This window comes from Elephantulus edwardii, unplaced genomic scaffold, assembly GCF_000299155.1.
Source record: "Elephantulus edwardii isolate Elephantulus edwardi_28Jun2011 unplaced genomic scaffold, EleEdw1.0 scaffold00150, whole genome shotgun sequence".
NCBI classification, from domain to species: Eukaryota; Metazoa; Chordata; class Mammalia; order Macroscelidea; family Macroscelididae; genus Elephantulus; species Elephantulus edwardii.
In genome coordinates, this window is record NW_006399900.1 from 3463799 (window position 1) to 3479516 (window position 15718).

Consider the following 15718-nt stretch of genomic DNA (forward strand, 5'->3'; position numbering starts at 1 on the left):
ATCTGTCTTAAAAGACTAAGAGGGTACACAAAACAATTAAGAAAAAAAGACCATAAGGCTATTAGACGAAATGTTTCCATCTTCAAAATCGGTATTAGAACCACTTAAACAAGATGCTTAAATTAATAATGTTAACTGAACTGAGGTACCACTGCAGCATAAAAATATAAAATACTGATGCCTTTAGTAACTTAAACAATTATACACTTCAATCTAAAATAGTAAGATAGTATACTATCAAATAGTAAAGTAGATATTTCAATTTCTAAAAACTTTATTGCGTTCCTTTTACATGCTCAAGTTTTCTGATTTTTTGTCAAAGGACGTTTCCAAAGTGGTCAAGAACAATGAGGTCCGTTTAATGACTAATACGTGCCTGATCTAAGCTATGGTATTTTCAGTTGCTTCCTTTGCACCTGATTGTTGGACAATGAACAAAAATGACAGAAGAAGAAAAAAATCAATGCCTTTCCACCGTGGTATTGGTAAAGAGCACCAAATATCCCATGGGGTGTCAAAAGAAAACCAGGGCACTCCTTAGAAGCAAGAATAAGGAAACTGTCTCACATACTATGCTCATACTGTCAGAAAGGGTCAGTCCTTGCAAAAAGATAGCATACTGGGAAAGGTGGAAGGTCAGCAAAAGAGAGGAAGACTTTCAACAAGACGGACTGACCCGGTGACTGTTAATGATGGGCCTGACTATAAGGGTAGTTCAGGATAGGGGTCACTGTGAATTAATGGCATACAACAACAACAAAATGCCTACAGTCAACTCGATGGCACCAAACAGCATCATTATATGTGCTAAGTAGGAGGAGGAAATATGTTCTGATACAGACAGCATTTACATGGACCATTAAATGAGTACTAAGATCAGACATTCAGTGAGTAGTATGGTTCTTATTCTATTTTTATTGTTGTTGTTGCTGCTGTGTCATTGAGTCGTCAGCAACTCATAGCAACCCTATATACAAAAGCCCTAAATCCTGCTCTATCCTGTGTCAATCTTATTTTCTCTAACACACCTACCCTCATTAGCCCAGTGACTGAATCAATCCATCTCACTGATGGTCTTCCTCTCCTACATTCTCCCTCTACACTCTCCCTCCACCATCCCAAGCATGACATTCCTCTCCAAGGACAGATCCCACCTATTATTTCTTCCATGGAAGTAAAAGAATATGGATTAAAACTTAAAGGAGAGAATCTTCAGCAAATTCATGGAAAATTAAATAGAACTACTTGATTAAAAAAAATATGGTTTTTCTAGAAGAGGAAACTGGAAAGTAGTTTGAGCTAGGTTTCAAGAATTTGTACAATCACATCCCTATCTTTGTGTTTCAACCTATACACAGTAAAGAATCATTTAATGTCAGTGCACTTAATACAAATAAAAGTAGGATACTATTCTAAAAGAATTCTGGCTGTGGATATAATCTCTCTACAGATGATTTGCTATTGTCTGTGAATCATCTGACCTCATCAGCTCACACCCAAGACCACAAATTGCCAAAACCAGAAAGCAGCATGACCACTGCAGGGATTTTCAAGAAAATGCAGAACTAGGAATAGTGCATAGAATTAAAGGAAGAAAGACTATTATGAAGGACTGCACTCGTCCAGCAAAGAAGGGTGAAAAGAACACTAGACAGATGCTTACTGAGTTCTATGGCAAGCTAAGAAATCATGGTGAATAAGACAGAGTTCCTACCCTCTTGGAATATGTAATCTAGGGTACATAAAAGACATTAAATCATCTCACTAAAAAAGAATATAAAGTAAAAAAAAAAAAAAAGAAAAGTGAGAACCAACAAGGAGTCAGAGAAGCAAAGGCCTAAACCCAGAAAGAATCTTGGCAAATGACATGCCCCAGAGTGAGTGTGACAGGACAAGAGGCTGGGAAGGATGGCGCCTGCCCTGGAAGGGCCCCACGGGTTCTGAAGGAGCCTACAATTTACTCTGAAGACCAGCCGGAAATCTCCGAGGGTTTTAAACAGAAGCATAACAAATTCCAATTGTACTTTTAAATGGCTCCTTGGACGCTGTGCAGAAAACTGTCTGGAAACAGGCAACAGCAGCACTTTGGGACGGATGGATTACAGTGATCCTGCCATCATCAAGGAGAGAATAACAGAGCTGAGTATGTGCTGGGTTTGGCTATGATGGGTCAAACACTGAAATGCAAACAACGCCTATGGAAGGGGCCAACTACACCGGTGAACAAGAAGAGAGGCTAGGTAATACAAGTTTAGGTTCTTTCAAAGAATGATTGCTATTGCAGAAGGTTCTCCATGAAGTAAGGGGGAAACGCACAGAGCAAGGAGACGTGACTGGAAAGGGACAGTCATGTGGTGAAGACCTAACCCACAGGAAAGTATAATTACCGAGACACAAACTTTGGAATAAAGAGAAAGAATTGCACCCCACAGTAAGTTCTAGAGGACCTTGATAAGAGTTAAGATGATATGAATTATCAACTGAATTCAATTCTACACCTCTTACTCCTCTGAATTCATTAACCTACAATTCCTAAGATGAGACATACTTAGGCCCACCTTGACATATTTCAATGAACAAAGCAATGAATCTCAAAAGCTGAACTGACAGTTTTTTCCCCCTTGCAGACTCTGACCTGGTGTGTTTACAGTAGAGACCCAGAATCCAGAGTTATAAACTTCCCAGGTAAACCTCGGGTCCAGGCAGGTTCAGGAGCCTCTGCAGTCATTCAGTACTGTCAAGTCAATCAACACACTGCTGACCCTCCAGCAGGCTCGCAGAGGCCGCAAATTACATGGGAGGAGACCACTCATCCTTCTCCCATGGAGTAGTTGGTGAATTCAAACCGCCCTTCATTAAATAAAAGTGGTTTATACACTGATAAAGGAAATGTATTAGAGATTTTTCAAGCTGGAAAAGGCCATGGTATTTTTTTATGCGAAATCTAACTTTATTGCTGAGGAAACGAAAAGTCTAAGAAGGTCTCAAGGTCCCATTGTACTAGAGTAGTTAACGGTGGAGCCTGGAACAGCTGTCCTGGTCCACTGCACCTCCAAGTCGTATGTAGGACTTTGAGTCACTAGAGCAGCCTGCCCTCTACCACAAACAAACCAAGGCTGAGATCTTGATTATAAACAGTCCCAGGAACTCAACTATTTAGTCACAGTTGTCCTGGCTGATTAGAATAGAGATGCCCAATTGAGTCTTTAAATATCCATAGAGAGTTTATAACTAGCATAACTAAACAGTGATTCTTGTATCCTCATTACTGATCTGTGTGCGTGCACATGCATATCACACACACACACACACACACACACACACACACACAATATTTGTCTTTACGTGTACTGGTTTAGTCTGTTGGACCCATCAGCTATATATGAGCCAGCATCCCTAAGTACATACTAGGCTAACAGAGGTCATTAGCATGGTGATGTTATATAAGGATACACGTTCACATTTTTATTTAGAATCAATGTTCTTAACACATGATCTGAGCCAATTCCAAGATATGAGAACTTCTGTAAATAACCTTCTGAGAGCGATATTCCAATGCCTAAAGATACAACTTATTTAAAAACTACAATATAATGACTTCTACAACGTCTGTTAGATCAGTTGAATAATGAAGAAATGGTCTTCCCCCCACCATTAATTTTATCAAATACTAAAAATCAAAAGGTGCCACAGGGCTTTTAAATATCAAAAATTGAGGGATGATACAAAAGGCTGACAACACCTAATATTAGCACGCAGTTTGAATCCTGTTCCACAGGAGAAGGATAGACAATCTCTTCCTGTGCAATTTACTGCCTCTGTTGCTGGATCAATGGAACAAAATTGAGAAATATATCCATCTACAGTCAAGTGATAATCAACAAGAAAGTAAAACCTATCAAATGGGGAAATGACAACCTCTTCAACAAATGGTGCTTGCAAAACTGGACTGCTATCTGTAGAAAGCTGAAACAGGATCCTCATCTCCCACCACACACAAAAATCAACTCAAGGTGGATCAGAGACCTGGGAGTAAAGCCCAAAACTATAAAGTTCATCAGAGACAAACTAGGACCAACCTTAGAAAGCCTACTCTATGGTTTAAAGAGACTGCCTAATATAGCCAGAAATGCACAATCTGGAGAGGACAAAGCTGATGAATGGGATCTTCTAAAAATTAAATCCTTATTGCATCAAAAACTTTTTCCAACAGGGTAAAACCTACCAACTGGAGAAAAAAACATTTGGCAATACCACTGCAGATAAGGATCTTATATCAAAAGTTTACAGAATTCTACAGGGCCTCCACAATGAAAAGACTGATAACACTATTTTGAAATTTCGAAATGGGCAAAAGACATCGAAAGAATTTTCACAGAGGAAGATATTCAAATGGCAAACAGACACATGAAGAAATGTTCAAAATCACTGGCAGTAAGAGAGATGAATCAAAACCACAATGAGATACCATCTCACTCCAGTTACAGTAGCAAAGTTTAACAGGACAGCAAGTAATAATTGCTGGAGAGGATGTGGAGAGATAGGAATGCTTATACATTGTTGGTGGGATTGTAAAATGGTGCTTCCTCAAAAAGCTGAAAATAGAAATTCCATATGACCCAAGCTATTCCACTACTGGAAACATACCCTGAAAAAAATGAGAACTGGGGCACAAAGACTTGTCACCAATGTTCACAGCAACGTAACTCATCACAGCAAGAATATGAAAACAGGCCAATGTCCAACCACAATGGAATTGCTTGAGAAATTATAGTACACAGCACACAGGAGCAATGATTTTGAGTAACTACCTAGCTTGCAAAGACTGGAGATAATTATGCCAAGTGAACTCAGCCCCATAAGGACAAATACCGTAGAAGGCCATTACCGTAGAACAAGTATGAGGATCGGGGCGGGGGGACACGACTGGGAGCAGAGGGGTGAGGATGGGTAGGAGTGGGGAATTAATCATAGGGCCACACAATTTGATGGGTGGGTAAAGGAAATAGGAACGATCCAGTGTGAAAAGCAATGCTGACAAACTTTGTAAGTAAACTAATATAAAATAATTTATTTTAAAACCGCACAGATGGCTTTCTTAAGAGAATATACAAGAATTTTGTTGAAAATGAAAATGCTTGATGTTGCCACAATTCACAAGACTCCAGATAAACAGATCGGCATGCTTGATGACTTTCCCAAGATACATAAGGGATGAAGTTGTGACCAAAAGGATAATCATGTGCCAAGTATGGTGGTGGCAGTTTTATGTGTTGTCAAGTCACCTATGACTCATAGTGACTTTACGCACAATAGCTCTGCACCCTAGTCTACCCTGAACCAATCTCACACACCTATCCCCATTATCCCAGTTACTGTGTCAAATCTATCTCATCCAGGGTCTTCCTCTCCTGCGCTGTCCCTCAACCCTTCGAAGAATGGTATCTTCTCCAAAGATTAGTCCCTCCTAACAAGTATGTGAGACAGTCTCAAAATCCTTGCCTCCTGGAGAAACTCGGTTTCACCTTCTCCAGGCCAGGCCTGTTACTTCTCTTGGCAGTCCATGGTATGTGCAATACTCTTCTCCAGCACCACAACTCAAAGGCCTCAATTCTTCTTCAGACATCCTTGGTCATTGTACAGCTCTCTGATGCACAGCAAGTACTGTGAAGACCATGGCTAGGATCAGACTCATCTTAGTCTCTAGATTGACATCCATGCTCCTCAGCACTCTGAAGAGGTCCTGGAAAGCAGATTTTCCCAATGCAATTCATCTTTTGATTTTCTGACTGCTGGTGCCAAGAGTGTTGATTGTGGAATTGAGCGAGCTAAAATTGTGAAAATCTCAATCTCTTCTCCATCTATCATGATGCTGCCAACCAGTGGTGAGAATCTGCCTTTTCTTGATGTTTAGCATATTGCAAACTACAGTCCTTGACCTTCTGAAGCAAATGCTTCAGGCCCTCCTAAAGCTTCAGCAAGTAAGGTTGTGTCATCTGAGTAACCCAGTTTTTTGAGAAGTCTTCCTCCAATCCTGATGCCACATTCCTCCTCATAACGTCCAGCTTCCCAAATGATCTGCTCCACATACAGACTAAAAAGATATGGAGGCAGAACATATCCCTGAAGCAGTCCTTTCCTGATTTTGAACCAGGGTGTGTTTCCTTGCTCTGTTCTGTCCAATGCCTCCTGATCGAAGCATAGATTTCATTTGAGCAGAATCAGGTGTTCTGGGATTCCCATTTTTCTCAAGATTAGTCACAATTTGCTGTGACCCATACAGTCAATTCCCCTAGTATAGTCAATGAAACCCAGACAGACATTCTCTTGGTACTCTCTTCTTCAGCCAAGATCCATTTGACATTGGCAATGATGTCCCTAATAACATAGCCTCTTCTAAACCCAGCTTGTACTTCCGGTAGTTCTCTGTTGCCTTTTGGATACTCTTCAGCAGGATTTCAACTTGGGTGTGATACTGTTTGATAATTTTCACACTCTGCTGGATCATCTTTTTTTGGAATAGGATGTGCCAAAAAATAGCCAAAAAAAAAAAAATCTCACATCAAGGGCAAGTAATCTGGAAGATAATCTTAAACAGTGAGGATAAAATTCAGGAAGTGGCTCAGGTTTAAGAAGAAGTAAATATAATTATAAATTATTGGTTTTCATGTCCTGAAAGCAAGAGAAGAAGAACTTTAACAAGATGGAATGATATAATGGGCTCAAGTATGTCAGAAATGATGGGGATGGCACAGGATAGGACAAAGTTCAGATCCATTGTCCATGAGGTGGCTGTAAGTCATACTCGATGGCAACTAACATCAACATTTTAAAACAGTCCTACTCACCTCTGTAAACTTATAGACTAATGTCTATCCAAAAACCTATCCACTCAGTCTAGCTAGCATCACCAGGATATAAACTCAATTCAAATTCATTGCCAGTGAGCTCAAAGCAACTCATAACCGATACTCTGGCGGATTTCAAATGCTGTAAACTGACAGCATGGGAAGAGATTCCCTATCTTTCTCCCAAGCAGGTGGTGGTGGACAGGAATCACCAGAGAAGTGCTGCATTTGGGTTAACAATTGAACGCTCTAGGACTGTGCCACAGAGCTCTCTTAGATCTGGCTTATCGAGAAGCAGTAACTCTTTTCTTTCTAGAAACCCCCAAAATATATCCTAGATGTAGTATGTTTTAATTTCCATCCATATCAAGGCAGTCCACACTGTTATCATCTTTAAAGTGCAGTAAGTACCCTTCTAAATAGCCCCATTTCTACTCTTGCCTCTTCTTTGATCAATATTTTATGTAGGAAGCCCAACAAATTGTTGTGAAATGTGAAAGAGACAGCATGGCTTCCCTGCTTTGAACTTGTTAATGGCTATTCATTATTCTTGAAATAGCTCTTTGCTATTATCTACTGATGTTGTCATTGTGTGCCATCAAGTTGATTCACAGCATGACCCACGTGAAAGAGGGAACTACTCTAGAGGATTTTCTTGGCTGTAATCACTAGTTCTTTCTTTCACAAAGGTGTAGCTGCTGTTGTTACTATATGCTGTCGAGTTAAATACAACTCATAGAGACTCTATCGTTGTTGTTGTTGTTGTTGTTGTGTACCACTGAATCAGAACCGATCCATAGCTGACCCTCCAACAGGTTTTCAGAGACAATAAATCTCACAGGAGAATGTACATTTTTCTCCACAGAGCAGCTGATGGATTCTAACTGCATACCTTTGGGCTGGCAGCATAACTCCTTACCACTAAGCCATTGCAGACCTCTGAGTTAGCAGCTGAACAATATCAGACCTCCATCATCATGATCTGCCACATTCCAAAGTTCCAGTTCCTCACTCCACCACCATCTCAAATCATTCTCCACTTGTCTACTCTGCTCTAGCTATTTCAACTCCCTTCTCCATTTCATTAATATGCCAAATCCTTCCCCCAGCAGGACCTCTGCATACACAGTTCATTCTTCCAAGAATAGTATTTCACAGATTCCTCATAAAAATTATTTTTTATTTTCAAGTGTCGCCTCAAATGTGATACCCTACTGACCATCTCAATTGGAGGAGTCTTCTTTCAAAACACAAATCCAAGTTATTCTCTATCATATCACTTTAAATTGTTTTTTTGTGCATGGTAGTTAGAAAATTCTCTTAATTATATGACGTATATTTCAATCTCTACCCACTAAAATGTACACTCAAAACAGAAACTTCTATCTTCTTGCTCACCATTTTGACTCATTATCTACCTCTGTACCAAGATTCTTTGCTGAATATTTTCTGAAAAAACAAGTGGTCTAAATAAAATCTGTTGAATATAATCTTCATAATTTATATTTTCATGCATAAAAATCCTAATGTGATGTACACACACAAACACAAATCACCTTGTATTTACACACAGACAGAATTATTAGTCTTGGAAGTTTTACAGGGATAGAAAGGGAGGAAGAGTAAAAATTAATAAGCAGGTCAGCGGGGTGACAGAAGGGGAAAAGAAAATGTGCTAAAATTTAATTGTGATGACAGTTGCAGAACTGTAAATTTATGCCCTTTTGCTATACAAATTATATCATAATAAAGATATTTTTTAAGCTTTATAAGAATGTTCATAAGAACTTTATTCCTAATAATAAATCTAGAAACAAAATATTCATTCAAAGGAGAATGAGCAAACTAATTACAGTATGAAAATACAGGGAATATTATTCTGCAATTTTTAAAAAATAATGAATTAGTAATATAATGCCTTAAGAGCATCATTTTTTTAAAAAAGGAACAAAACCAAATAAGTATATTTTCTTTATTCACATACAATTAAAGAAGAAAACGATACTCATGAATGGTGTCACTAAAAATAGCAATTAAACTGGGAAATGGAAATGACCTCTATCTTCACAGGTTGGTGTACACATTTATAAAAACTGATTCGGTATATTCCCTATATGTGGAGGAAAAGATATATTTATAAACAAAACAGAAATCCCTAAATTTACTCATTCAAGTATCACATAAAATGCAGAATCTTAAAAAAATGGAGTCAGACTACTTTTGATGAGATTAGTGATCAATGTATTTGTTTGGCTCTAATATTTATCTGATAGGAAAAAAAGACTGGACCAAACAAATAAAAGAGACTCAAGTAACAACATAATGAGAAATTTATCACTGTCAACAGATAATTTATTATGCATTTACATACAGGTAAACCACGCAGAACAACTATGATGCTGATGCTGTGTATCATCAAGTCAGAACCGACCCATAGCTGATCCTCCAATGGGTTTTCAGAGGTAGGGGAAGAGAATGTCCATCTTTCTCCTATGCAGCAACTATTGGATTCTAACAATGTGCCTTTGGGTTCACAGCGCAGCTCTTAACCACCAGGCAGCTAGAGCATCTGGGTAAACCATACAGCACTACACGACTATGATCGAAAACATAAACCATTACATAAACAACTGGATAAGGACTAATCATCATGTTAATGAGACAGTCAGGGACATTGAGTGATCATGTGACCTGTGAGATCCAGCATGTACTATGATTGGAATGAGCATGAATGCCATGGTTTCAGTTACCTTCTACATCTCAAAACACCTAACGAATGCTACACATGGACTCATGATGGCAAACGAACACATTAAAGCAAAAGACAATGTGAAACTTTGCATAATGAGAACTCAAATTTATTAATTGATGTTTTTGACCATCTCATTACATAGCTTCACATCAAACAACAGTAAAAAAGGACTATCTACTATTTTGCACATTACTAGGCTTTATTCCTGTGTCTAGGTCTACCAGGCTCACAGGTAAAGCAGTCAGCTTTCCAGAATGACTCTGGTTAGCTCCCCATCATCTACCACTGGAGTCACCACTGCAGATATTTGTGCAAAAGAAGTGACTGAGGAAGAGTTTCCAAGACTCCTTCCAAGAATGGCCCATAAGTGGCCACAGGAACCCAAAGGGAGGTGAGGTTGGTGAGGCTGCTGCAGCTGCTCTCTACTCAGGTGCCCAGGAGGGAACTAGTTCAGCAGCAGAAAAGGGACTGGGGCTAAATGTGAGCAGCTAAGCTTCCAGATTCTGGGTCACCAATTCCAAGCCTTCTAGGATCAGCATAACGTCACTCAGGGAGAGCAGGTGACATTCTGAGCTCCATAATAATGGCTGCTGGGGACATGGACATCGATGGCAGCCCTCACCAAATACCTGGGTCATTAGCCCCGCAAGATACCCAACTCCAACAGTCACAAACAGGCCTCGAGTACCAACTGCAATCCTCGAGTACCAACTACAATGAAAAGAGTAAATCGGAGCACCAGTCCATATGACAAAGACTTAGAGTCTAGAGCATAGCATAGTGACTTCCACTAACAGGTTTTCTGAGGCTGTAAACTGCATGGAAAGAGACTGCTCATCTTTCTCCCACTGACACTGGTGGATTTGAACCACCAGAGAGGTTGAGTTTGGGTTTGCAGTGCAACTCACTATGGACCACACCACCAGAGATCCCTAACACCTGAATGCAACATGAAAATTAAGCATCTAGAGCTATACAGTCCGAATAACAATCATAAGATATACCGAACTTAAAATGGGCACATAAGGGAGCTCTGGTGGCCTAGTGGCAAGAAGCTGAACTGCAATCCTGAAGGTACACAGTTCTAATCCACTAGATACTTTGCTGGAGAAGGAGGGGCAATCTCCTCCTGTGCCAATCGAATCTGATTTGATGGTACACAACAAGGAGGGGAGGGGAATGGTCACTTAAAATGTAGGTAATGCAAATGTAAAGTTGACTTTTCAATTTCAGTACATTTATATTAATGTTAACTTTAAAACAGTTACTCATCTCAATTAAGGGAAATTTTAAGTATAGCTGAATAATTTAAGCACCTAAATCGGTTTTCAACTGTTAATTTTAAGAAATCTAAATACAAGTGAAATATGTGTAAAATACGAACTAATTTTAAAGACTCACTAGATAGAGTGTGTTTGAGACGGCAAGGTTGGCACAGGATAGAATGGCATTTAGGGCTCTTGTACATAGGGTTGCTGTGAGTTGCAAGCGACTCGATGGCACATAACAACAACAACATAAAGAGAATGTAAAATAGCTCTATAGTAAATTTTCATAGACTGTTCGTGAAAATGATAGTTTGGATACACTGGATTAAGTAAAATATATTATTTTCATTCATTTCACCTGCTCATTTTTCCCCTTTTAACTGTACCTGTTGGAAAGCTTAGAAATATGTATGTGACAAATACTACACCTCTATGGGATAGTAATACAGAAGAAGTAGTAGTAAAGAAGACGACTATAGTAATACAGACTAGAAAATAAAGTATATAAAAGCAGATTAAAGACACCATTAAAATGCACTGATTATTAATATTCAAGTAATTCCTGACCTTTTCACTTGATTGTCTTCTTTTCTTTAGCTGAACAAAATCGGTTTCTACCCTTTCTGCAAGCTCTAGTTTCCTCTTGTTTCTTTTAAATGCAGCTAAACTGAATCCTATAAAAGAAACATTAAAAACAGCATTTAAGGATTAGGGCAATAAGATAGACTAGATACCTTGAAATACCTTCCCAGAAGAAAATCCTTAAAAATGTTGAGTAAAAGATTAATTTTTTTTTTCAATGTACACTGATGTTTTGGATGACAAAGAACATAAAGCTACGTCAGATCCAGAATGACAAAAAAGCCCTGAAATAGAACCTACCTAGTGGTATCTGCTGATTGTTCCACTTCTCCCTTTTTTTTCCCCACTTCTACCTTTATCTCGGAAAAATCTTATATAGAGAACAAAAAAGGGAACCTCACAGCAGTGCATCATGGGAAAACAGGAGAAAGACCCTCAATGGAAGTGACACACTGCAACAACAGACTTGAGCACGACAAGCATGACAGAGACCGTGATGACGGTGCATGGACGACACAGAACTCAGCAAGGTTCAATCTGCTGTTCGCAGGATCACTATGAGTGGTGGCGGTTTTGGTGGTATCTAACAATAACTTTAACCATCACTGAGACTTAATACAATTTTCTTCAAAGTTTAAACAAGCAGTTTAATAAAAGATAACATTTCCTTTTTTTAATTTTTTATTAGTTTTCTTAGTTTGTATACACTGTTTCACATTATTCTTCATTCACATTGTGTTTTATATAATCATTCCCATGAATTATGTTTTATAAAATTAGGGAGCTCTGGTGGCCTAGTGGCAAGAAGCTGCACTGCAATCCCAGAGGTACACTGTTTGAATCCACCAGATGCTCTGTTGGAGAAGGAGGGGCAGTCTCCTCCTGCACCAGTCAGATCTGATTTGACGGTACACACACACAAAATAATAAAATAAAATAAAAAAATTAATCACCACTTTACCTTGCCCATCCTTACCCTGTCTTTTCAGGTCCCCACCAGCTCCTTCCCATTTTCTTCACCCCATTATCCACAAAATTGGGCAACCCTGCAGTTTCACCTCTACCCATTCTCACCTCTCTGCTCCCAACCCTTCCTTCCCTTGGGTCCCCAAACATGTTTTCTTGGTTATCCTTCTATTTTTATAATAATGGTTAATACAGTGTTTGTCTTTATGAGACTGAGTTAGTTCACTCAGCATAATGCTCTCCAGTCTTAACCAAGTTATGTGTTTTTTTAAATCATTGCTCCTAAATGATATCTTTAAAAAACAAAAAATCAAAGCAATAGTTTTAATCACATGTCAGTATCTTTCATTTTACAAAGATGAATGTCTATACATAGGTGGACCGATGGACAGTTAAGACAAGAAAAGACAAACAAGTCAACGTTTCTATATATACACATATACTGCAATTTTCAAATAATCCAATTTATGCAGAAAATATTTCCTATTGGTTGGTTATAGAAATCTGTGACAAATTATTATTTTTCTGGCTACAGATAAAACCTTTATATACAATTAAAACTAAAATCTACTAATAGCTTTAGTAAATGTTCTTATGTCAAAGTATCAAACTAAACAAGCAAGTTTATTTCCACATCCCACTAAAACTCTCCTTAAATTCAGGGAGAAACAAATTATATATACAAAGTGATGAAAACAAGATCAACATAACTGTGGAAAACAGCCACAGCCAGCAGGTGCCCAAAAGTAAAGTGAAGAACAAAATGAATTCCAATATCTACAGTAGCCAAGATATCGCAAAGCAAACTAATCTCTCCTGAAATAAACTAAATGTCTAAAAAGAAACATTAAATCTCAGACTATAAGGTCTTTGGTATCTCTGAAAGTCAAAACGGAGCTCAAAATAGAAAGAATGGCAGAACTTGTCAAAAGCTAGCATTTTCATGTTCACACCCCTCTTTACACGAGCAGAAAACTTCAAGTTTAGTCTTAAAGAGATGGGCTCCAAAGCAGCAGGCACAGCTGGGCCAAGTAGCAAGACATCTACTGAAGGCAGTTTACTAAGTCTGAAAAGAAAAGAGCATGATTGCAAGCTCTGAAAATGTCTGTGTGGGTAAAAAAAATCTTTAGAAAAGGAAATCTTTAGACATTTGTTGACGAATGTAAGAGTGCTTCCTCAACAACAACCACCACCACCCATCTGAGGACACACCTAGCATGAAGCCAACCAGATATACTGTCATATACAAAGCCTACAAAGGGCTTTTAAATGCCCCTTACATTTTCATGAAACAGTCGCTGGTCATAGTCAGTCAAGGAAACTCTCTAACAATTAATAGGGAACAAAAGAACAGAACAGCAAAAAAAAAAAAAAAAGAGAGAACGACAAAGCACAGTTTAAAAGGTTTTAAACCACTATTTCCACCAGCTACTGCTAGTGGGAAAGGTAATCTCCTCCTGTACAATTTACACCCTCTGAAAACCCACCGGAGGGTCAGCCATAAGTTCCTTCAGACTCAACAAGTGAATGATAGCTCAAGGAGGGAACTCTGGTGGCATAATCCATATAGAGTTGCCTCTCTGGTGTTTGAATCTTCAGTGGCTCCTTGGGAAAAAATGGGTACTCTCCTCTTATGCAAATTACAGCCTCCAAACCCACCCCCCACCCCCCACCCAGAATGTAAGCTATGAGTTAGCTAAGGCAAACGCTATCACTTTCTACTGAATTCACCAGAAGCTTCATGAGAAAACAACGGGCAAACTCCTCTAGTGCTTTTTACAGCCTCAGAAACCTGCCAGAGGATGAGCTACGGATGCAGTTTTGCCTCAACATCAATAAGTTATTATATCCTAAGAAATAAGCAAAATATTGAATTTATGAAACAAGAACCTAACCAAAACAAAGCTACAGCCATCCAGGCAATTTCAAGACTATAGGACAGGAGAAAGGCACAAAAGGGTTCCAATGCTCTGTAAATCTTCACAGAACACTGTCACATTTTTCTGCTGTGGAGTCTGAGCCACTAACTTTATGGTTAGGATCCTGACACTTGAGTCACTATGCCACCAGAGCTAGTGGAAATCAATATTTTCTGTCTCCACAAGGGATCAATTCAAGAGGATCATGTGGAAATATGAGACAAGGAACATAACAATTGATCAGTCTGCATATACAGTTTTGGGCTCAAGAAGTAGATTCTTCATTCAATATTTCCACTTGGGAGGTCTAACAGAGGTTCTAACAAAGGAGCTTCTCCATGAATTCTGACTCAACAGCACATAACATTAGAGGATGTAACAGAGGCTAGTAAAGGATCAGATTCAGTAGGTTCACTAATGCATCAATGGCATGATATATCAAGTTAAAATGGAATGCCAGACATACTTTGGGATATGTAGAAGGTATCCATAAGCTTATTAGATTGGATTTATCAGGTCAGAACCACAGAATTAGTCATGGAATACCCAAAAGATATACTTGTTATCTTAACAGAGAGAAACAAATTTGTGAAGGTAGCCCCAGCATCCTTGAAGAGTGCTGTAATTGCCATTTTATATAAACCAGATTTAAACAGATCAACTATCCTAAAGAGCTCTGGAGCTCAGGTGCTAAGAAACTGGGCTGCAATCCCAAAGGGACACAGTTTAAATCCACCAGCTGGTCCACTGGAGAAGGATGGGCAATCTCCTTCTGTACGATTGATTAACTCTGAAAAGGCGCTGGAGCGTTTCAACTCAATGGTATACAACAACAAAACTGGCTGGAGGTATAAGGCATACAGAACTTGCATGAGTCATTTCCAACTCAAGAGCGATGAAGAACTGAGTGAGTACTCAGAGTAACATCACTGCCTTTAGGAAGCTCTGGTGGCCTAGTGGCATGAAGCTGCACTGCAATCCAGAAGGCATGTGGTTACAGGCCACCAGGTGCTCTGTGGAAGAAACATGGACAATCTCCTCTGTGTGATTAACTGCCTCTGAAAACCGACCAGAGGGTCAGCTATGGGTCCATTATACAGCCATGATGTCTCTAGCATTAAACAGATAGGAAATCAAATAAATATTTACTTGATCAGCCCAGGCAAAAGAACTCTAGGTTAGGTAATTGGCAATCTAACTTAAGTTTCCAGAACAAACTCACAGCCTCCCAATCAATTCCCAGAATTGACCCAGTTAAAGACTTGCAACCACTTGGAAGATGGAAAGACCAAGTCCCCTTTAGGAAGGACTCCACTAAAATGCAAAAAAAGCTATACTTTTTCCCCTATCCTCTCAAAGGGATTTTTTTCTTTTTTTTTTTAA

General features: G+C 39.0%; 1 protein-coding gene across 1 annotated transcript in view; it reads right to left on the reverse strand.

Annotated features, from left to right (window-relative positions):
* TASP1 (taspase, threonine aspartase, 1) overlaps nt 1-15718 on the reverse strand; it is a 310532-nt gene that overhangs the window by 221913 nt on the left and 72901 nt on the right. Inside the window, exon 7 of the mRNA XM_006894750.1 lies at nt 11436-11542. Within this exon, the coding sequence (XP_006894812.1) occupies nt 11436-11542 (107 nt within the window). The remainder of the gene's footprint in view (nt 1-11435; nt 11543-15718) is intronic.